A 24,918-nucleotide genomic window follows, 5' to 3' on the forward strand; every position below is an offset into this window, starting at 1 on the left:
CTGGGTGCATAAGCACTTATAGTGACCCATCTCTAATCCATTTTCAGTTTTGTACACATCGGTCTGGAGCTCACCTCATTACACTCTTTCACACATTCCCAACACTCCTGCTTTAACAGTAATGCAACCTCGTCTTTAGCTCTCTCTCACTCTAACTCCTGACTTTACCCCAAGACCTTTCTAAACCATTCTCCATCCCCCCTTTAGCTTAGAGCTGTTTCACTCAGGGCTAGAACATCCACGTTCCTTTGCTCAAACTTACTACCTTTCTCTTTTTTCTTCTCATTTTGGTTACATCCACAATGAGAAGAAAGGAGTAAACATGGTTAAATTATTATCTGGGGGTAAACATGGCAACAAGGGGGACCATGGGAGCTTAAGTAAGCTGTAGGATGGATAAGGAGGCAAAAGTTCTGGGTACCTTGAATGTATCAAAAGAGGGCACTATCTGATAGACCCAAATAGGCATGTTTTGAAGTGGATGAGTGTTGAAAATGAAATGTTGAGGACAATATGTGATGCTGATTAGGCAAGAATTGATAGGTTTTAAAAGGTGTAGTAAAAAGGAAAGTATGGTTGAGCTGAAGAGCGTCTGCTGCAGTGGTTTGGACATATGGAGAAAATTAGTATGAAGTCAACCATAGGGTACATGTGTCAGTGTAGAAGAGAAGAGGAAGACCAAATTGGAGATGGAAGAATGGGGTGGAAAAGTTTTTGAGTACTCAGGCCTTGAATGTGCATAAGGATTTAAGGTGTATACAAGATACAGTGAATTGGAGCAGTGTGGTATAAAAGGGGTAAAGTGCTGTTAGTGGACTGAACCAGGATATATGAAGCAATCAAGGGAAACCATGAAGTGTCCTGTTAGGCTTAGTTGTGGATAAGGGGCTGTGGTTTCAGTGCACTACACATGACAGCTAGAGTCAGTGTGAACAAAAGAGGTTATTTCTTTGTTGCGGCAATACTTCACTAATGCTGGAAATGGCAAACACATATAGGAAAAACTCCATCACAGTCTAGCCTTCAAACACTACCTGATAATCAAGATTAGGTGAATAAAAATGCTTTTAATGTGCTAACCTTTTTAATAGATTTTTAATCCATATGCTGAGAATGTGAAAAATACACTGCTGCAGTAATCTTTCAGATTAGTTTTATACTAAGAAATTGGATACACAATTTAATAGCACATTAACAGACTTAACTAGGGAAAGAAATGAATATCTGTTAAAAAAAATTCCTTATAATATTATAGCTCCACTAAATCTGTTATCTGTACATTATATCTACAATATTCATTCACAGTTGCAAATATGCACATAAAAGAGAATAGTGTACCAATTATAGGTACAGGAAATAAAGTATTAAAAGAAATGATTCGCATCTTGCGTAATCATATAATAGCTTAAGTTAAAAGTTGTCAGAGCATGCTTTATAAGGAGCATGTAAAACAAGATCTATATCCAGGATACCACTTTGTCTTTTTGGCTCAAGTGTTAGTCACTACATTTACTACAATACAATGAGAAATGTAACAGTCATGAGTTCTGTTCCGACTATAATTATTTGTACAAAAAAAATCACGAGAAGCTTCAGTACTTCATACTAGAAATCTAAATTTTCTGGAACGGGAATCTTTGCCACTTCATAGAAGACTCTGAAAGTAAACAATATAAATGAGACAAAAAATTTCCAAACACACACATGGCAAACCACTTTAAATATTGTTCATTATGTCACTAGGAGGAGGTAGAATGCCAAGGGCATGAAAGAGAGACTGGAAGGATGTTGTGAATTACAAACCGGTCTCTTTGTCAAGGTTGGCAAGTAAAGTGCAGGAAAACATAATCAAAAAGTAAAACCAAAGGAAGGAAGTCAACACAGCTCAGATTTATGCCATACCCTAAATGCTTTGAAAATGTCAAAGGCTACAACAAAAGTTGCACCAACATCCCAGAGAAAAGGAAGGCTAGAAGAGTCACATAAGAGAAAACATCACAAGTAGAATTAGCACTGCAAAATCCATACTTGTGATATGAGAAAAGGGAATGGGATCCTAAATGTTTACGAAAGTGAGTGTTAAGGCGAGCTTCAAAGACTTTAAAGAGCAATAGGGCAAGAATCAGAGGGATTAGAGTGGTCTCCTTAGGGTAGGCTGTATCAAGGCATTCTAGACAAGGCGAAATAGAAATCTGCATGGATCAGAGCTTGCTCAAATGCACACTCCTTTAGGACTCAAGTAGTTATGCCATCTGAGCCATATACCTTAACCACCATAGGGTGATATAATACAAGCTCTCCCCTACTTATGACTTATGCGACTTATGACCTTCCGTACACATGACCAGAAGAAATTAAAATGATGAAATATGAACTAAAGGATCTTAAATAAAAGGTAAAATGAAACTACAGAATCATAAGCTGGATAATAAGAAATGAGATAATCATGATAGAAATTGAGTTGGATAAAAGAATGCTGTACATGTATAGGAATTCTACATGCCATGCTGACATATGTCCATTTTGAGATTTGACTGGCAGTCAGAACGGAACTCGGAGGCATGTTGGGTAGGGGTTGTACTTTAACAAATGGCATTAGTTCAATGGGAGGATATAATGGTAGATTAGATGAAAAATCACCCAAAGTTGAATAAGAGGAACATAAGGTACATCATGTTGGGAGAAAGGCTAAATTAGAGAAGGTACTGGGAATGTTTTTGGTTAAGGAAAAAAAAGATCTGTTTGCAAGTCATATCAGCCCACTTTTTGTAGGCGTGTGCTCAGTTCTACAAAGAACAGCATTACAGTAATTCTGAGCAGAAATGAAAGCAAAGTGGGTGTCAGGGGAAAGGAAGTTTCATGTCCCTGATGCAACAGGCATCAAAGCAGGAGCAATCAAACCATGACTTTGGGAAGAAAAATATAAAAGATGGGATATAAAATTTAATTTCAACCATGACAATCTCTGCTGTGTTCAAGCACAACATGACACAAGTCATACTGAACATTTTGAAATTCATCGTACCCACCTTGGAGGATAATTTTTTTTTTTACAATGAGTACAGCTCTAGTGAATATCCAACATCAATTAGTAGCTAATTTGGACTTTGGGGCACTAATTATGATGATATGATTCAGTGAATGTTGAACTGCTGGAATTGGGAAAGGAGACAAAGATGCATGAGTTAGCAAAAGTCAACAAACACGTAGTAGGACAAACTCAAATGGCTTGCAAAATTTAGATGTTGGTAAGGAAACAAAAGTGGATAATTTACCAGCTGTTTCTCAATGATAAGATTAAATATTTTCTTAATTTTTCATAAACCCATTTCTTGGGATCCCCCCCCCCCCCCCAATATCTATGCTTGGGGGTGAAGAGACAGAATATGTTATTTCTGCATATAAAATATTTATTTATATTTATTATACTTTGTTGCTGTCTCCCGCGTTAGCGAGGTAGCGCAAGGAAATAGACGAAAAAATGGCCGAACCCACCCACATACACATGCATATATATACACATCTACACACGCACATATACATACCTATACATCTCAACATATACATTTATATACACACAGACATATATATATATATATATATATATATATATATATATATATATATATATATATATATATATATATATACACACACACAATTCATACTGCCTAACCTAACCTTATTCATTCCTGTCGCCACTCCGCCACACATGAAATGAAAACCCCCTCCCCCACATGTGCGCGAGGTAGCGCTAGGAAAAGACAACAAAGGCCACATTCATTCACACTCAGTCTCTAGCTGTCATGTATGATGCACCGAAACCACAGCTCCCTTTCCACATCCAGGCCCCACAAAACTTTCCACTATAATACTCCATACAAAATTCTAAGCATTATAAAAGTAGGCTGTATACTAAAATACTCTATAAAAAGTTATAAGGAATGTGTGATACTGATGGTGTAACATACACTCAAGAGAGAGAGAGAGAGAGAGAGAGAGAGAGAGAGAGAGAGAGAGGATATCAGGCAGGATAAGCAATGATATCTGTCATATGTGTAAAGCCCTAAATGTATGATTTTGGCTCAAGAGGAAGCTCACAATGAGCGTAGAGAAAATAGTATATTTTGAATACCCACCATCACCTGGTACTTACTTGTGAGAGTATTTATTTCGAATAGTCTTAAGATGTTCTTTGGGTGGTTGACAGATCATACTATGCAGCATGTGAACTATTGGGTAAAGGTCTTCCATTTGATAACCTGGAGAAACATATGAATTACAGCATGAGTACACTGATATGCCCTCAAATGAACCATATTTCTCATACACTGAGATGTTAGACCAATGGTATTTTGGAATGAGTAACATACCCTAAGAAAAATTCACATAACAGACTGTAGCTATTGAGTCAAAAGTCAAATGTCAATGAGTGGATAGACAAGGATAATGACACTACATAACACTGTGTACAAGCTGCAGGCATAAAACAGTATGGTAAATGTTATGTTATCTATATGTAAATGGGGTCAGGGACTTTCAAGGTGGGTACATTAATGTTATTTTTCCATAAAATTAGAAGAATAAAAGTGTAGATACGGTATGGGTTCAGACTGTTTTATTGTTTTTCTGTTAACAGAACTCTTCTGTGATAAAGAAAACTTACACTTTTTAATAAAGTCACTCTTCTTTCATACTTGTTTGCTGTTTCCTATTTTAATGAGGTGGCACCACGAACAAGCTAAAAAGAGGGCGTCATTTGCTAACATCTATTTTCTAGTTGTCATGTGTAATGCACTGAAATCATACCACCCTATCCAGAAATAGGCCACACAAACTTACTGCTTCATATGCCCCAGTTCAGTCTACTAAAAGCATGTCACCCCCTCTCTACCATACCTCTCCAATTCACTTTATCCCATGCATGCTTTTTATCCTCCTGTGTTCAAGCCCAGAGCTCTCAAAATCTTTCATCTCCAATTTGGTTGCCCCCTTGTTCCCTTCACATCTGACACATATATCCTCTATGTCAACCTCTCTTCACTCATTCTCTTCACATGTCCAAACTATTTCTGCAAACCTTCAGCTCTCTCAACCACATGCTTCTTATCACAGCATTACTTATTTGATGAACTCTCCTTCCACCATATACTGTCCTCAAACAACTAACCTGCCTCTTCACAACTGCTGAACCTAATAACATTGATTTTATTCACACATACTCTCAACTTTGTACAATCTCCCAAACTCAGAAACCAACTAGTACTGAGAAATCTTTTTAGAGCATTAAAATTTTCTCACTTCATATATTACCTTAACACAGAAGATACGGGGTGTGCACCACTCCCATATCTCCATTGTCCTCAAAATTAAATTCAGCTACCATCAATAACTATAAACCTTCACCTCACACACACACAGCCACGAAGCACCTGTCTCGTATTTGTTAAGAACTCTAATAATCCTCTTACTCTTCTTCATGCCATATAATTTAGAATACCTGAATTTTTAGTAGTACATGCATACCTTTGTCTTTTCAGCATAACAGCCTCAAATAATTCATCCTTGTTGTTTAAAAAGCTCTTCAAGAGAAATTTCATATGACTTGATTTTTACCACAAACATCATAACTGCAACTATTCCCATTGCATAACATCCCAAAATATGTTTATACATAATTCTCCAACAGTTATAGACTTACCTGAGTAATATTGTAGTGTAGGGTTCCAAGCAGATTCCCCTCTAATTATTCTAGTCAAAAAGAGAGCTGCAGCAGCAAGAGCAGAATCTGGCAAATCTATCATTTCATAATCCATGAGGCTCATCTCTAGGATGTAGCGGGTAAAGGTGAGGTCCTCCATGCTCATCTTGGCACACTGTAGTTGAATCAAAGACAGTCACTTAATTGATGGGTGATTTGATTTTCTTTTAAAGTTAGCTGAGACAGCATGGGCAGCTGAGGTCCTAATCAAGGACATCACATTAATGCTATATATATTATTTTTTTTTATTATACTTTGTCGCTGTCTCCCGTGTTTGCGAGGTAGCGCAAGGAAACAGATGAAAGAAATGGCCCCCCCCCCCCATACACATGTATATACATACGTCCACACTCGCAAATATACATACCTACACAGCTTTCCATGGTTCACCCCAGACGCTTCACATGCCCTGATTCAATCCACTGACAGCACGTCAACCCCAGTATACCACATCGATCCAATTCACTCTATTCCTTGCCCTCCTTTCACCCTCCTGCATGTTCAGGCCCCGATCACACAAAATCTTTTTCACTCCATCTTTCCACCTCCAATTTGGTCTCCCACTTCTCGTTCCCTCCACCTCCGACACATATATCCTCTTGGTCAATCTTTCCTCACTCATTCTCTCCATGTGCCCAAACCATTTCAAAACACCCTCTTCTGCTCTCTCAACCATGCTCTTTTTATTTCCACACATCTCTCTTACCCTTACGTTACTTACTCGATCAAACCACCTCACACCACACATTGTCCTCAAACATCTCATTTCCAGCACATCCACCCTCCTGAGCACAACTCTATCCATAGCCCACACCTCGCAACCATACAACATTGTTGGAACCACTATTCCTTCAAACATACCCATTTTTGCTTTCCGAGATAATGTTCTCGACTTCCACACATTCTTCAAGGCTCCCAGGATTTTCACCCCCTCCCCCACCCTATGATCCACTTCCGCTTCCATGGTTCCATCCGCTGCCAGATCCACTCCCAGATATCTAAAACACTTTACTTCCTCCAGTTTTTCTCCATTCAAACTTACCTCCCAATTGACTTGACCCTCAACCCTACTGTACCTAATAACCTTGCTCTTATTCACATTTACTCTTAACTTTCTTTCACACACTTTACCAAACTCAGTCACCAGCTTCTGCAGTTTCTCACATGAATCAGCCACCAGCGCTGTATCATCAGCGAACAACAACTGACTCACTTCCCAAGCTCTCTCATCCACAACAGACTTCATACTTGCCCCTCTTTCCAAAACTCTTGCATTCACCTCCCTAACAACCTCATCCATAAACAAATTAAACAACCAAGGAGACATCACACACCCCTGCCGCAAACCTACATTCACTGAGAATTATATATATAAATAAATAAATATACACCCGAGGCTGATCCAGGTAACCATTTTATCAACCAACCCCCTAGGGGTGGATGAATAGCTGGGTTGACTGTGGACCGATGGCTGCAACTAGGATTTGAACCTAAGCACTCAACCCTGGGTGGCCCATGAATGCATTACAGTCAGGAACGCTAACCACTACACCATCTATTCAGTTTAATTCTTTGGTCATGAGAACATGAATGAAGTTATATAGCACCATAAAATATAATACTCAGAAGCTGTCAAAAAACATTTTTACATCCTGCACAGTTTGCGGCATCTCCCAACCAGGAAATGGCACCATGGTTCCATAAGGTGCTACTTCAATGCAGTGGTTTGCTGAAACTTCACTCATAAACAATGACTCATCCTAAATCTGCCATCCACACAGTGACTCATATGTGTTTCTCTTTTAACTTTGTTTTCACTGATATTTATGTGATTTATGGGCATTATGATATCATGATACGTTATATAAGTGTATGTTATACATATATTACAATGCATAAATAATACTAAATAATGCTAATGATACTACATAGCATTTATGATGCGAGTTTAAGTTAGCAACACAGAGTTGCCAAGCATACATGCAAATATAGCACTTTAATTTTGTTATGCTCTTTTCAGTTTAATCATCTTAAGCGTGTCTGTTAAGCTTTATCATGAATGAATATAGATATATTTTCATAACATCCAATGTTATTGATGGGTGCTAATTAGCTAGCATGTTGCTACTTGGCGCCCTTTTAAATATGGTTATTTTATTACACATGATCTAACAGCTTCTTATTCCAAAGTACCACTTAAATCCCATCTTTTTGAAACATAATGTATGTACATGTTAAATCATTTCTTCTCACCAAATATCCTATGAACTTCATTCTTTGTTTCTCCTCCTGATTCCCACTATGCTGTGTTACCACTTTCCTATGTATATGGTGTCTGCCAACCAACCTTTGTCATTTGCATATATTAAGTGATTTATCTCCAATGCCCTCCAAAACCCAATTATAGAAGTAATTAGGAAGATATAGAGATTATGTGATGTGAAGTCATAAGGAAGGTGTACAGATAAGTCACATATGGTAGTATGATCATATAGAATGTATGGTAGAGGAAAAGCAGGTTAAAAAAGATAAACACCTGTACATTTAACAAAGTACAAGGAAGAAAGGTTGGATCACAGAAGAGATGGATAGATGTACTAAGAGAATTTATGAGAGACAGGGAGTTGGTGTGAATGGAGATGTTGGCTTCTCTTGATGAATCACCGTGTAAAGTGAAAAAGAAGGAAGCTTTAATAAGTGCAAAGTCAAAGTTTCACTTTAACACACTGGTCAAAGATTAAGGATGCATGGAAGTGATGTGGAGGATGTATGTACCTGACACACACACATGGCACAAAAAAAAAAAAAAGAAATACTTTAAAAGAATGAAAAGAGAAGAGCCAAGTGAAAATTTTACCTATAATACTCAGTCCTCTGTTCTTGAAAATAAACAAATAAATAAAGATGGAGTAATGATTAAAGACGGAATCAGAAACAAGAACTAATATTGAAGAAAACACTAATGGCAGATGACATGATCATGACAGTAATGCTAAAAAGTGGCCCAGCCCTCCTCATATATTTTCCCCAACTCCAAAAACTCAAAAATCTATATATCTGTTGAAGATTTTGATGTTTTTTACTGTACTTGGTAGACTGCTTGACTACTGCTGGCAGTAACAAGTTAGCTGTGATTGAAGGAACTGCATGAAAGAACATGTACCTGGTTAATTTGGTAACATATGAACCAGCTAAAAAAGTTATGACCGATGATGCAGAAGTTGTATTAGTCCTAACTCATCATCTATATATCCAGCACTATCTACACACTCTGTGCTTTCCATGCACACTGATTCAACATACATTCAGTTAGAAAATAATACCCAGCTCAAATTCATGAATGAGACAGCAATTTGAGTAAAAAATACATACCCTGGCATATCTCCGTAGGAATCTATAGGAAAGGGGAATACCCAAATCATAACCTATTACTTGAAGAATCTTAATCTCCATTGAAAGCAGTTCCTTCCTCTTATAGGCATCATCACATATGTACAGGAAGTCGTCAACATAGGGTGGGGTCCTTTCCTGTCAAGTATACAAATTTCAAAACTGTAACTCCCAGAAATACTCTTACATATATACTCTTAACTCACATGACTTAGATTCAAACAAATTTTAAAGAATATATAATGCTGCCATTTATATAAAATACAGTTGAAACTTCACTTGGTGCATAACAACTTACATCAAATTTGCAGGCAATAAACATTGCTGTGGATCCAATTAGCTGAAGGACATCGCGCTTGATTATAACTTTTGAAAGATATAGATCTACAATTTTTACACCAAGGTACATTGTCTCATGATTCAGTTCAAATGATTCCTGCAAAAGGAAAGAAAATATCTTATAAATACAAACATGAAAACTGACAAATTTAGGTTTTGAAGCACAAAAAAACTTTCTCTCATGGATTGACCCTTTAAAGAAAGGTACTGCAATGATGTAACCCTTTGGATGCAATGATTGCATTTTACTGCATTTTTGCAGTCAGGAATGGTACCCTGAGGTGCGACCTAATTTTTAAATATGTTTCCTGTCACATCAACAATGAGTTGTTTTCTCAGAATACTCTCACCTCAATAACCTAACATGAAAGATTCTTTTTCGTGTGCCACATATTAGTCATGACATGGACAATACAACATCATTGTGAATGTTTATTGTATACAGGAATGCATGACATGGACAATACATCACTGAATGTTTACTGTATATAGGAATGCTCTAAGCAACAAAATATGGAATTATTCTTACAATACTTCCGATTATTTCTTGATGTTTTGTGGTATTGGTGTACAGCTGTCTGTCACTTTATCCCTCAACCCCCACATTCTTTACAGAACATCATGAACCATGATTAATGTTAAGCAGCTGGGATAGGAATGGAATTGGTGCACAATCCTTCCTTGGCATCTTATTTTTCTGATTCACACTGTGTCACTTTCTCTAGGTTTTGAGACTATTTGTAAAAGAAGAGATAAGAGCTGTTTCATTCACTTTGCATATAATGAAACATAAAATTGGAAATAGATTATATAAGGTTAGAACCATATTACATACAGTTAATTTGTACAGATTTTTTTTTTTACTTTGTATCATGTTAAAACAACCCTAATCTAATCTGAACCAACCTAACTTAATTCATAACCCTTATTTTATGATGAATTTTCACATAAATGGAAACATACAAAAGTGGCTGATATTCTGAATTACAAAGTCAGGAATGAACTATTTTGATATAAACATGCTTCTGAACTAGTTTTGTCATGACTGTAATTTTACTAGGCAACTATGATAGTTTTGAAAATGATTGTTTTTAGTTTTATAAAATCATATTTTCCCCGTTTAGTATGACAGCCAAAAATTCAAAGGCAAGATTTGGAAACAATGCTTTTCTTATGATAATAATGTAATAAAACCGTTAAGAATAGCAATTTCGTTTTGGTTACAAATTTATTCCTTTAAAGAATGACCTTGAAATTTTATGCTGCACCCAAAGAATTAAATCAATACATAAAATTCTTCAGCATATGTACTAGCATATGACAAAGAGGATAAATGTTTCAGAACTGGAGTGGGCCAAGAGAAGGAGAAAGCATATTGGAGATGGAAGGATGGAATGAATAAGGTTTTGAGTGTTAGCAATCTGACCAGGAGAATGAGACATGCATGAGACAGAGTGAATTAGGGTGATGTGGTATTAAGGAGGTGACATACTGTCAATAGACTGAACCAGGGAATATGTGGCAGTCAGAGGAAACCACAGATATGTCTGTGGGGTGCGAATGTGTATAATGGGATGTGGTTTCGGTGAATTACACACGACATACAGAGGATGTGGGCAAATGAAACCTTTTCTTCTTCTTTTCTTAGCACTGCCTGACCAACTGAAGAAAGAGCAAACAAGTATATAAAAAAGTGCCAAAAACTCACATCAGGTATCCTAAGGGCATTACATCGTTTAAAAGAAACTTAAGAAGACTGCTGCATCTGGAATTGGGCAAATTACTTATTGAGTGAATTTAGTCTGACAATCTTGTTTCTACTTATTGACTAATACAGCATCTACATGACTAAGAACAGGCATTTCTTTGAGACAAACAATGAAACTATTTAGAAGTTAATCATCTTACCTGTACTTCAACCATCCAATCAATCAAAATAGCTCTCATGCTTCTGGATACATCTGGTTGTCGGTCAATGTACTTGTCAATGGGGAAAACTTTCTAAAAAGAAAAAGAAGGCAATTTATATGTGGTTAGTGGACATTCCTAAGGTTTGTAGTTCTAACATTATTCAGGCTGAAGGTGAGGACAACAGCACAGTATAGAATTCACAGTTGTCACAAGATTACAGTCACACTTTGGAGTGAAAAATAATGTTGAGTAATTGAGTGTGAAGATTTGAAGATTGTGTGTTAATAATGCCATCAGGAAATGTTTTCAAGAATATTTTTTTTCCATTATACTTAATCACTGTTTCCTGCATCAAAGAGTTAGCTCCAGGAAACAGATGAGGAATGGCACATCCACTCAAATACACACATATATACATAAATGCCCATACATGCACATATACATATCAACACATACATACACAGACATATATTCTTTCTTTCTTTCTTTCATACTATTAGCCATTTCCCGCATTAGAAAGGTAGCGTTAAGAACAGAGGACTGGACCTTTGAGGGAATATCCTCACTTGGCCCCCTTCTCTGTTCCTTCTTTTGTGAAAAAAAAAAAAAAAAAAAAAAAAAAAAAAAAAATTTAAAGGGGGGAGGATTTCCAGCCCCCCCGCTCCCTTCCCTTTTAGTTGCCTTCTACGACATGCAGGGAATACGTGGGAAGTATTCTTTCTCCCCTATCTCCAGGGATAAGATATATATATATATATATATATATATATATATATATATATATATATATATATATATATATATATATATATATATATATATATATATATATTTTTTTTTTACTTTGTCGCTGTCTCCCGCGTTTGCGAGGTAGCGCAAGGAAACAGACGAAAGAAATGGCCCAACCCCCCCCCATACACATGTACATACACACGTCCACACACGCAAATATACATACCTACACAGCTTTCCATGGTTTACCCCAGACGCTTCACATGCCTTGATTCAATCCACTGACAGCACGTCAACCCCTGTATACCACATCGCTCCAATTCACTCTATTCCTTGCCCTCCTTTCACCCTCCTGCATGTTCAGGCCCCGATCACACAAAATCCTTTTCACTCCATCTTTCCACCTCCAATTTGGTCTCCCTCTTCTCCTCGTTCCCTCCACCTCCGACACATATATCCTCTTGGTCAATCTTTCCTCACTCATTCTCTCCATGTGCCCAAACCATTTCAAAACACCCTCTTCTGCTCTCTCAACCACGCTCTTTTTATTTCCACACATCTCTCTTACCCTTACGTTACTTACTCGATCAAACCACCTCACACCACACATTGTCCTCAAACATCTCATTTCCAGCACATCCATCCTCCTGCGCACAACTCTATCCATATCCCACGCCTCGCATCCATACAACATTGTTGGAACTACTATTCCTTCAAACATACCCATTTTTGCTTTCCGGGATAATGTTCTCGACTTCCACACATTTTTCAAGGCTCCCAAAATTTTCGCCCCCTCCCCCACCCTATGATCCACTTCCGCTTCCATGGTTCCATCCGCTGACAGATCCACTCCCAGATATCTAAAACACTTCACTTCCTCCAGTTTTTCTCCATTCAAACTCACCTCCCAATTGACTTGACCCTCAACCCTACTGTACCTAATAACCTTGCTCTTATATATATATATATATATATATATATATATATATATATATATATATATATATATATATATATATATATATATTTTTTTTTTTTTTTTTTTTTTTTTTTTATACTTTGTCGCTGTCTCCCGCGTTTGCGAGGTAGCGCAAGGAAACAGACGAAAGAAATGGCCCAACCCCCCCCCATACACATGTACATACACACGTCCACACACGCAAATATACATACCTACACAGCTTTCCATGGTTTACCCCAGACGCTTCACATGCCTTGATTCAATCCACTGACAGCACGTCAACCCCTGTATACCACATCGCTCCAATTCACTCTATTCCTTGCCCTCCTTTCACCCTCCTGCATGTTCAGGCCCCGATCACACAAAATCTTTTTCACTCCATCTTTCCACCTCCAATTTGGTCTCCCTCTTCTCCTCGTTCCCTCCACCTCCGACACATATATCCTCTTGGTCAATCTTTCCTCACTCATTCTCTCCATGTGCCCAAACCATTTCAAAACACCCTCTTCTGCTCTCTCAACCACGCTCTTTTTATTTCCACACATCTCTCTTACCCTTACGTTACTTACTCGATCAAACCACCTCACACCACACATTTTCCTCAAACATCTCATTTCCAGCACATCCATCCTCCTGCGCACATCTCTATCCATAGCCCACGCCTCGCAACCATACAACATTGTTGGTACCACTATTCCTTCAAACATACCCATTTTTGCTTTCCGAGATAATGTTCTCGACTTCCACACATTTTTCAAGGCTCCCAAAATTTTCGCCCCCTCCCCCACCCTATGATCCACTTCCGCTTCCATGGTTCCATCCGCTGCCAGATCCACTCCCAGATATCTAAAACACTTCACTTCCTCCAGTTTTTCTCCATTCAAACTCACCTCCCAATTGACTTGACCCTCACCCCTACTGTACCTAATAACCTTGCTCTTGTTCACATTTACTCTTAACTTTCTTCTTTCACACACTTTACCAAACTCAGTCACCAGCTTCAGCAATTTCTCACATGAATCAGCCACCAGAGCTGTATCATCAGCGAACAACAACTGACTCACTTCCCAAGCTCTCTCATCCCCAACAGACTTCATACTTGCCCCTCTTTCGAAAACTCTTGCATTCACCTCCCTAACAACCCCATCCATAAACAAATTAAACAACCATGGAGACATCACACACCCCTGCTGCAAACCTACATTCACTGAGAACCAATCACTTTCCTCTCTTCCTACATGTACACATGCCTTACATCCTCAATAAAAACTTTTCACTGCTTCTAACAACTTGCCTCCCACACCATATATTCTTAATACCTCTCACAGAGCATCTCTATCAACTCTATTATATGCCTTCTCCAGATCCATAAATGCTACATACAAATCCATTTGCTTTTCTAAGTATTTCTCACATACATTCTTCAAAGCAAACACCTGATCCACACATCCTCTACCACTTCTGAAACCACACTGCTCTTCCCAATCTGATGCTCTGTACATGCCTTCACCCTCTCAATCAATACCCCCCCATATAATTTACCAGGAATACTCAACAAACTTATACCTCTGTATATATTTTTTCTTTCTTTCATACTGTTCGCCATTTCCCGCCTCAGCGAGGTAGCGTTAAGAACAGAGGACTGGGCCTCTGAGGAAACATCCTCACCCGGCCCCCTTCCCTGTTCCTTCCTTTGAAAAAAAAAAAAAAAAAAAAAAAAAAAAAAAAAAAAAAAAAAAGAGGGGAAAATTTCCAGCCCACCCCACTCCCTTCCCTTTTAGTCGCCTTCTACAACACGCAGGGAATACGTGGGAAGTATTCTTTCTCCCCTATCCCCAGGGATATATATATATATATATATATATATTCTTTCTTTCTTTCAAACTATTCGCCATTTCCCGCATTAGCGAGGTAGCGTTAAGAACAGAGGACTGGGCCTTTGAGGGAATACCCTCACCTGGCCCAATTCTCTGTTCCTTCTTTTGAAAAAAAAAAAAAAAAAAAAAAAAAAAAAAAAAAAAAAAAAAAACGAGAGGGGAGGATTTCCAGCCCCCCGCTCCCTCCCCTTTTAGTCGCCTTCTACGACACGCAGGGAATACGTGGGAAGTATTCTTAATCCCCTATCCCCAGGGATAATATATATATATATATATATTTTTTTTTTTATACTTTGTCGCTCTCCCCCGCGTTTGCGAGGTAGCGCAAGGAAACAGACGAAAGAAATGGCCCAACCCCCCCCCCCCATACACATGTACATACACACGTCCACACACGCAAATATACATACCTACACAGCTTTCCATGGTTTACCCCAGACGCTTCACATGCCCCGACTCAATCCACTGACAGCACGTCAACCCCTGTATACCACATCGCTCCAATTCACTCTATTCCTTGCCCTCCTTTCACCCTCCTGCATGTTCAGACCCCGATCACACAAAATCTTTTTCACTCCATCTTTCCACCTCCAATTTGGTCTCCCTCTTCTCGTTCCCTCCACCTCCGACACATATATCCTCTTGGTCAATCTTTCCTCACTCATTCTCTCCATGTGCCCAAACCATTTCAAAACACCCTCTTCTGCTCTCTCAACCACGCTCTTTTTATTTCCACACATCTCTCTTACCCTTACGTTACTTACTCGATCAAACCACCTCACACCACACATTTTCCTCAAACATCTCATTTCCAGTACATCCATCCTCCTGCGCACAACTCTATCCATAGCCCAAGCCTCGCAACCACACAACATTGTTGGAACCACTATTCCTTCAAACATACCCATTTTTTTCTTTCCGAGATAATGCTCTCGACTTCCACACATTCTTCAAGGCTCCCAGAATTTTCGCCCCCTCCCCCACCCTATGATCCACTTCCGCTTCCATGGCTCCATCCGCTGCCAGATCCACTCCCAGATATCTAAAACACTTTACTTCCTCCAGTTTTTCTCCATTCAAACTTACCTCCCAACTGACTTGACCCTCAACCCTACTGTACCTAATAACCTTGCTCTTATTCACATTTACTCTTAACTTTCTTCTTTCACACACTTTACCAAACTCAGTCACCAGCTTCTGCAGTTTCTCACATGAATCAGCCACCAGCGCTGTATCATCAGCGAACAACAACTGACTCACTTCCCAAGCTCTCTCATCCCCAACAGACTTCATACTTGCCCCTCTTTCCAAAACTCTTGCATTCACCTCCCTAACAACCCCATCCATAAACAAATTAAACAACCATGGAGACATCACACACCCCTGCCGCAAACCTACATTCACTGAGAACCAATCACTCTCCTCTCTTCCTACACGTACACATGCCTTACATCCTTGATAAAAACTTTTCACTGCTTCTAAGAACTTGCCTCCCACACCATATATTCTTAATACCTTCCACAGAGCATCTCTATCAACTCTATCATATGCCTTCTCCAGATCCATAAATGCTACGTACAAATCCATTTGCTTTTCTAAGTATTTCTCACATACATTCTTCAAAGCAAACACCTGATCCACACATCCTCTACCACTTCTGAAACCACACTGCTCTTCCCCAATCTGATATATATATATATATCCCAGGGGATTGGGGAGAAAGAATACTTCCTACGTATTCCCTGCGTGTCGTGGAAGGCAACTAAAAGGGGAGGGAGCGGGGGGCTGGAAATCCTCCCCTCTTGTTTTCTTTTTTTTAACTTTCCAAGAGAAGGAACAGAGAAGGGGGCCAGGTGAGGATATTCCCTCAGAGGCCCAGTCCTCTGTTCTTAACGCTACCTTGCTAATGCGGGAAATGGTGAGTAGTTTGAAAGAAAGATATATATGTTGTCTTTCCTGGCACTACCTTGCATTTGCACAGGGGATGCCATTTCATGTGTGGCAGGGTGGCAACAGAAATGGATGAAGGCAGCAAGTATGAATATGTACATGTGTATATATGTATATGTCTGTGTATGTATATGTATGCATACGTTGAAATGTATAGGTATGTATATACACGTGTATGTGGGTGCGTTGGACCATTCTTTCATCAGTTTCCTTGTGCTACACCTCTAACGCAGGAGACAGCAACCAAGTATAACAGCATACATATACATATTCATACTTGCTTGCCTTCATCCATTTCTGGCGCTTCCCCACCCCACAAGAAACAGCATTACTAACCCCTGCTTCAGTGAGGTAGCACCATGAAAACATAAAAATGACCACATTTGTTTACACTCAGTCTCTAGTTGTCACATGTAATGCACCAAAACCACAGCTCCCTATCCACAACCAGACCCCCACAGACCTTTCCATGGCTTACCCCAGACATTTCACATGCCCTGGTGATATATGAATAGTCAGTCACACTTAAAATTCTGTACTATCCTTTATAAATAACTGTAGGAGCATCAGGTAGTAGTCAGCAGAAACAATAGGTAGGAGCCTCTGCAAACACTGTGCTAGAGTTGCCCTCTGCCAGTGGCCTGTTAAAGGTGAGGAACTAAATGCTAATGAGCAGCAATGGAGATCACAAGTTATGGAAACTTGCCTAGGCCATCCCCTTGAAGGAGTTCCAACTGGATTAGACTTCAGAGATATAGATTGACAGACATAACTGTTGCCATTTCTCTGTCTTTTACTTTATTCCTACCTGTCACAAAGCAACTCTCACTTTTCATAGTCTCATTTCTTAACAATGTACTAGGAAGTAGCACTTGCTTTATGACAGTATCAACATGAAGAATTCTTTCACAAATCTTAATAGCATTATACTGCTAAGGTTGCATAAAAGAACTAAGCTTACGAGGAAAGATCCCTGCTATGTTCCTCTATTTTCTTTTTCTAAATGATAATACTGGATGGAGGGATTTCCAGACACCCCCCCATTCTACCCCTCTTAATCTTCTTTTAAAACACAGAAAATATATGAACGGTATTCTTTCTCCTATATCCACTGAGAATATATACTACGTGCAGCAAGGAAGTCTTAAAAGGAGAGTAAGGCATATGTATATGTGTCATGTATAACTTCGAAACAATAGTTTATCATCCATAGCCAAATCACACATACTGTTGTATGGTCTATCTTGACTGTTTCGAATGCCCTGGTTCAGCCTCCCATAAACCACAGCCATCCAATTTATTCTATCCTGCATGAATCCTCTCCATAATGTTCAGGTCCTAATGCTCCAAAGCTTACTTCACTCCATCCTTACATTTCCATCACAGTTTCCCCCACCCTCCTGCCCCCTCCTCCTCTGACATGCATGTCCTCTTAGTCAATCTTTTTTTCCCCCAATCAACCTTTCCATATATCAGAAACATTTCAGCATGTCCTGGTCAACTTTCTAAGGGAGACTGTGCATTCCACCACACATCCCTTACATCATTCCTTACATAATCAATCAGCCTCACACCACATAGCACCCTCTGTCATTTTGTTTACAGCAGGTCCACCTTCTTCCTTCCTTTTGTGTTCAAGGCTCACAACTCACATCCATAAAACATTGCTGGAACTACTATACCTTCAAATATACTCATATGTACAAGCAAGCCATGCCCACTTGATAGCCAAAATTTCACTAAGAATAACTATAATAGATACCAAGAAAGTAAGATTAATACATTCACCTGAATGCGATTTCAATTCTTTTACTAATCTCTCTATTCCAAAATATATATATAAGGTTACTTACCTCTCTTTCCCTGTAATAACTGAAAATGTCTGAAGCGTAAATGGAAACTGCAAAAGGGTCATTTTCCATCTCTTTGTCATAGTCATCCACTCCTTCTGGTATTTGAGGCAAAGCATCCACCACTGGTTTGACTGAAGGCTTCGGTATTAGAGGGCTAAGAAGACCAATAAAACTGCGATTAATCAAATATAAAATTATAATGTAATAGGTTTCAAATGGATAACATTACCCTCTGAAAATAATTTAATTCTATCTTTCTACCTATCAAACTATCGATATCTCTGGTCTCCATTCCCTCTGGGAACTCCCATAAAAGAGGTGGCTATTGCTAAAGTTTCTACTTATGCCTATCCTTACATGTCTCTCTTGCATACACAATTCCGTGCATTCTTTCACCATTTCTCTCCCTCCAGTGCTCCTCTACTTGCATAATTTATTTTTTGAGCAAGAATCCCTTCACTGGTTCGTGCTTACATATAGGATGCACATGACTTTCAACCAATGTTTATGAGTGCTACAGATTTCATTCTTGACCAATGTTTCATCTCTATACAAAATTTGTTATACTCACTTGTAATTACACCTTCCATAAACTCATTCACAATGCTATTCCATCTTATAACTGGATTCCTTTTAAAATTCAACTGCCTTTCCCATTTGCCTATACCATTCTGTTCACTATCTACTGCTACTGAACATTCCTATTGTTAAACTGTACAGTTTTTCCGACCAAGTTCCTTATTCATCACCTCTACTTTCAACCATGCTTGCTCTCAAAAATTTTAGCCAAACTAACTTTCTACATAGTAAATCCTCCAGCCACTGCTTCTCTTCATGCCTGCCAACCATAAACCCCACTCATCCACATATGTATGCCACTCTTATTTTAACCAGGTATTCCCTATCACTTGTCCTTTCTCAGCACAACTTCACCAGCTGTTCACCAAAAGGTGAGAGTAGATGGAACTAAGGGCTTGTAAGGAACGGAGGGTATTTAAAGAAGCTGTGCTTTAATGTGTAGAAGTGTGTGGCTTGTGGAATGTGGGATGCAAGAAAGGGTTGTGATTGGTGGGATGAGGCTGCAGAATTATTAGTAATGGAGGGAGAACCAGTCTAAAACTTACACACTATTACATCCAACATCATTACACTGTATAGAGGCTTTGGACATAATACCTTCCCTCAGAGGCAGTCACATATGCAGCAGAGTCATCTAGATCTGCTTTGTTCAATTCTTGGGAAACAATGGTATCTTGAGAACTGGGAAGAGAGTCACAGAATGATACTTCATTTGCTTCTTCTGTCTTTGTCACTGCAGCTGGCTCTGGTGCTATAACCTTCAAGGATATAGCCTGGACAGTACTTTTATTGGGGGGTTTCACTGTCTTGAGTAAGGACTTTGTAGATCCACTACGCACCAATCTTCCTCTCTGAGTTGCAACCTTTTTACCATCATTTACTTTCTTTTCAATTGCCTGTGGTTAAGAATATCAAGTTAGAAAAATATCCATAATAAATTGATACTACTCTATTATACAGATTATTAACTCCATTCCCATTTGTATGTGGAAAATCAAGTACATACAACTTCATAGTTCACTCACAGTAATCCTCAGCTTATGTCCAGTGAGCTAGAAGAAACAGAAGCCTTTACAATGATAAAAATCCTTCATAATCTTTCTAAAAGCCCATTAAAACATCTCCAACCCTCACACGTATTTCCACAGCACACGATGAAAATTAATTTTTCAGGGATCTTCATCACAAAAAAATCTAGCCCTACACAATTCATTCAATGCAGCTGTTTTTGTCTTTTGCAGTATACATCATCCTGTAACTTCAGCTACACTTCAGGCAACATTTTCACCAAACATCTGAGTTCTACATAGCCCTACCACTTTAACAGGCTTTCATCCATACCTCTTTCTGATGTCTCCCCACTAAAAATCCATGTCACATCCCAGTTCTTTGAATATTTTGTTAGTTACCAGGACCTATGAAACTAAGTTTTCAAACCCATACGATGAAGCTGGGAAAAGCCCTTTCCCATGCAAGCTTCTATCTATCAATATTTCTGATGCCCCTTTCCTTTGGAAACTCTCTCTTAAGGGGGTGACCATGACAAAAGTGTCTCCATAACTGGTAAACTCAAGTAGCTTTCCCTTTCCAGGCCACTGGCAGAAGGCAATTCTAGTGCAGTGCTTCCAGAGGTTCCTATCTAACGTTCCTGCCAACCACTACTACCTTTCAACCTACTACTTCTACCAAATACTCCTACCTAGTGTTTCTACATAATACGTCTACCTAATGTTTCTACCTAATGCTCCTGGCTAATGTTCCCAACTACCACTTACTGCTAAAAGGTAGGGCTAGAGCATAGCACTAACTGTGGGAAAATCTAGAGTTACAAAGAATGAGTTGTGTAAGTTAAATGTTGTTAAGTGTTACGCTAGACAAAGAAGGACTGTATGTTTGTAAGCAGATTGAAAGGGTTGGAAAGAATACCCATATGAGAAGTTAACAGGTTAAAGACTAGTAGCACCTTCCACATGGTCTTTCTTTCAAGCCTATCATATACTTTCTCCAAATCAATTAAACAATATACAGTTCATTCTCTTTCTCAAAGAACATCTCACTTAAATCTCTTAGAGTAAACATCTTTTACCTTACCAGAAGCCACACTGCTACTCCCTAATCAGATGGTCTATACATGCCACCATAACCTATGTCACCATTCCCTCATACACCTATCTTACTAAGTGTACTACCTCTGTAACTGAGCATTCCTTGTGTCCCCTTGCATTCTACCAGTCCTCAGGCACCTCACCTTGGGCTATACAAATAAGGAGCAGCCTGGCTAATAAAAAAAAAAAAGGCATACTCACTATTTTAAAAAAATGCAACTGCAGTCCCATCTACCCCTACCACTTTGCCCAACTTAATATTAAGTATTTTTTCATGAAAGGTTTCACTACCTCCTTTCTTTTCACAAAACCACTTAAGAAGATTCTCTTGCTTTGAACACCAACCTTTCTGATGCACACCACATCTTGTGCTCAATAAATAAATTTCATTTCACAGCTGATGCTGCAGTCATCCGTGACACAAATTAATAAATTTCTGAGCGTATTATTAGACTTAACAGACAATATCTGGTACAGTATATCAGTTACCAAAGTACAGAAAAAATATACTTACATTTGTAAGATCACCAAAAGCAGATCTCTTTTTTGTTGCCTTTTCATCCTCAGGAGCCACATCAGCCTTGCGTTTCAGTCCCAACACTTTGTTTGTGGTATCACGAAGAAAGCTTGTGGAGTTATTCTTCCTTGGCAATGGTGGACAATTTGAGTTTTCATTGTGAATCTTCAAGCCTGATGTAATCTTGTTGCCTTGTTTATTTACTAATCCTTGAGTGTTTGGACGTGAGGCCATCTTAAAACCTTAAGAAGACATATGTTATGCAGTTTACAGGTAACATTCCTCTTAAAGACTAACCATGCACATTCACCCCAAATAGAATCTATATATATATATAAAAAAAAAAAAAAGCAAGGAAGTTATCATTAACCCTTGCAATATGAGAAGTGGATATTTCAACTTTAATATTAAAAGATGTTTGGTATGACATGCAGATTTACCTCATGGTTATAAAAAAAATTTTCCTCTGTATCAAATGGGAATACCTTCACATCCTTGAAACCCCTATGACTTCTTCATGTATGCTGCCATCTGTTAGCAAAACAGCAACCAGTGGATGTGTTGACATGAGAAAGCAGAAGAGGGTGAGTTGAAATGGTTTGGACATATGGAGAGAATCAGTGAGGAAAGGTTGACAGAGGATATATGTGTCAGAAGTGGAGGGAACAAGGAGAATTGGGAGAATAAACTGGAGATGGAAGGATGGACTGAAAAAGATTTTGAGCAATCAGAGCCTGAACATGGAAGAGGGTAAAGGACATACACAGAACAGAGGAAAATGAAACAATGGAGTCAACATCTGGGGTAAACCAAGGAAAAGTCTGAGAAGCTTGGACATGGATAGGGAGCTGTGGTTTCTGTGCATTACACATGACAGATTCAAGTATAGATATGGCCTTTCTTTGTCTGTTTCCTGGTGCTACCTCGTTGATGCAGGGGGTGACGATGCTGTTTCCTATGGGGCAGTGTAGTGCCAGGAATGGATGAAGGCAATAAGTTTGAATATGTACATGTGTATATATATATACATGCATATATATGTATATGTACATGTATGTGAGTGGATGTGTCTTTCTTCTGTTTCTTAGTGCTACCTCAATAATGTGGGAAATGGCAATAAAGTATGATACAAACATTTTATTTTTTTTATAATTTGTGGCTGCCTCCCGTGTCAGCAAGGTAGCACAATGAAACTGACAAAAGAACGGCCCAATTCACCCACAAACACATGTATAAGGGTGAATACACGACCACACACGCACATATACATACCTATACATTTCAACATATACATATATATACATACACTTATATACACATTCACATAACTCATACTTGCTATCTTCATTCATTCCCGTCGCCACCCTGCCACACATGAAAAGACAACCTCCCCCCGCACGCGTGTGAGGTAGCGCTAGGAAAAGACAGCAAAGGCCACATGCGTTCACACTCAGTCTCTAGCTGTCATGTATAATGCACCAAAACCACAGCTCCCTTTCCAGGCCCCACAAAACTTTCCATGGTTTACCCCAGACACTTCACATGCCCTGGTTCAAAACACTGACAGCATGTTGACCCTGATATACCACATCGTTCCAATTCACTCTATTCCTTACATGCCTTTCACCCTCCTGCATGTTCAGGCCCCGATCGCTCAAAATCTTTTTCATTCCATCTTTCCACCTCCAATTTGGCCTCCCAATTCTCCTCGTTCCCTCTATCTCTGACACACATATCCTTTTGGTCAATCTTTCCTCACTCATTCTCTCCATGTGACCAAACCATTTCAAAACACCCTCTTCTGCTCTCTCATGTAAGCACATCCACTGGTATTTTATTCTCCTCCTGGACCCATCAGATCATCTAACTACCTCATTGTGAAAAGACTTGACAAATAATGAATACTACTGAGTAAAAATAAGATATGTCAAACACATTATAGCTAAAGATACACAGTAATGCATGACCCAAGTTTTGTCACTCATGTTCTTTGAGAGTATTTTTATGAAAACTTGTGCCAAGTATGACAATAAAATGCAGTCCTCACACTGCATATATATATATATATATATATATATATATATATATATATATATATATATATATATAGTCTATTGCTCAGTTGTTCATAGTTAATATTTTTTGTTTCAAGGACTAAATTATTATTATTAGGTGTTCTGAATGAGAAATGGAATTCATATCTCTGAGGATGTTTATGAAATGGTTTATTTAGAGAATCATCTTTAAGTTCTCAACCATGGTGTACCAGGAAGGCCATGATAAACTCGATCTACAAGTTTTATGGTTTCCGCACATTATCTTCTCATATCTAGAATATATATAAATATATATATAGAAGTAAAATATAATTCATTGTATAACTACACATAAGCAAAATAACATCATCATGCACCTTCACCATAAAACATTTGAAAATCCCAAATCGGTTTTACTGTCAAGATGAAAACCACAACCACACTGCTTTATAATCCGGAAATTCCCTAAACTTACAATCATTACCTTGTTAGTGTTTCAAATAAAATGAGAGCATGTTTACTCTCACATCAGTCCACTCCACTGGGTATCAGTATTCACCTAATCCCAAGAGGAAAAGATATATGTATATCGCAGGAATTGCGAGGTTCAGCTGCCACAGTAAACAAACACGTATACCCACAAGACACCAACAGTTTTATATAAATACTGAAGAAAACACAAGGTTTATCTGAAATTTACGTACTTCCAAAGATGTACTATACCTTGATACATACTTCTATCCTAGTTTATCGCATGAGAGCACTTACTAGTTAGTATCTTTTTAAAATATTAAAATCATCAGGACACCAACACTTCAAATTTGGTGACGCTAACTCCGACTCGACGCTGATTCGCCAGGCGAGTCTGGTGACGACCAATCACAACTCCCTTTTCCTCCCGTGTTC

The 24,918-nt window shown here is 38.6% G+C and overlaps 1 protein-coding gene across 4 annotated transcripts; it reads right to left on the bottom strand.

Annotated features, from left to right (window-relative positions):
* Window positions 1–1,065: 1,065 nt before the first annotated feature.
* LOC139764504 (G2/mitotic-specific cyclin-B3-like) lies at window positions 1,066–24,918 on the bottom strand. 4 transcript variants are annotated; one of them, XM_071691125.1, is made up of 10 exons: window positions 24,781–24,918; window positions 21,974–22,218; window positions 19,952–20,250; window positions 18,776–18,929; window positions 11,400–11,492; window positions 9,451–9,588; window positions 9,135–9,290; window positions 5,702–5,876; window positions 4,157–4,262; window positions 1,066–1,657 (listed from the first exon to the last, which is right to left on the bottom strand). In XM_071691125.1, exons 2-10 carry the CDS (start codon window positions 22,208–22,210, stop codon window positions 1,606–1,608), a joined length of 1,410 nt encoding a protein of 469 aa, XP_071547226.1. In that variant the 5' UTR covers window positions 22,211–22,218; window positions 24,781–24,918; the 3' UTR covers window positions 1,066–1,605. The 4 variants fall into 4 exon arrangements, with proteins under 4 accessions (XP_071547226.1, XP_071547225.1, XP_071547229.1 ...); XM_071691124.1 differs by having other exon boundaries at window positions 24,736–24,858; XM_071691128.1 differs by lacking the exon at window positions 24,781–24,918 and adding an exon at window positions 24,717–24,735.

This window comes from Panulirus ornatus, chromosome 50 (assembly GCF_036320965.1).
Source record: "Panulirus ornatus isolate Po-2019 chromosome 50, ASM3632096v1, whole genome shotgun sequence".
Classification (NCBI taxonomy): domain Eukaryota; kingdom Metazoa; phylum Arthropoda; class Malacostraca; order Decapoda; family Palinuridae; genus Panulirus; species Panulirus ornatus.

Excerpts from the sequence above, each read along its gene's own strand:
- LOC139764504 (XM_071691124.1), bottom strand. Across the intron at positions 20,251-21,973 it reads CTTTTGGTGATCTTACAAAT|GCAATTGAAAAGAAAGTAAA; the intron begins GTAAGTATATTT and ends TCTTAACCACAG. Across the intron at positions 9,589-11,399 it reads ATTGGATGGTTGAAGTACAG|GAATCATTTGAACTGAATCA; the intron begins GTAAGATGATTA and ends TTCCTTTTGCAG.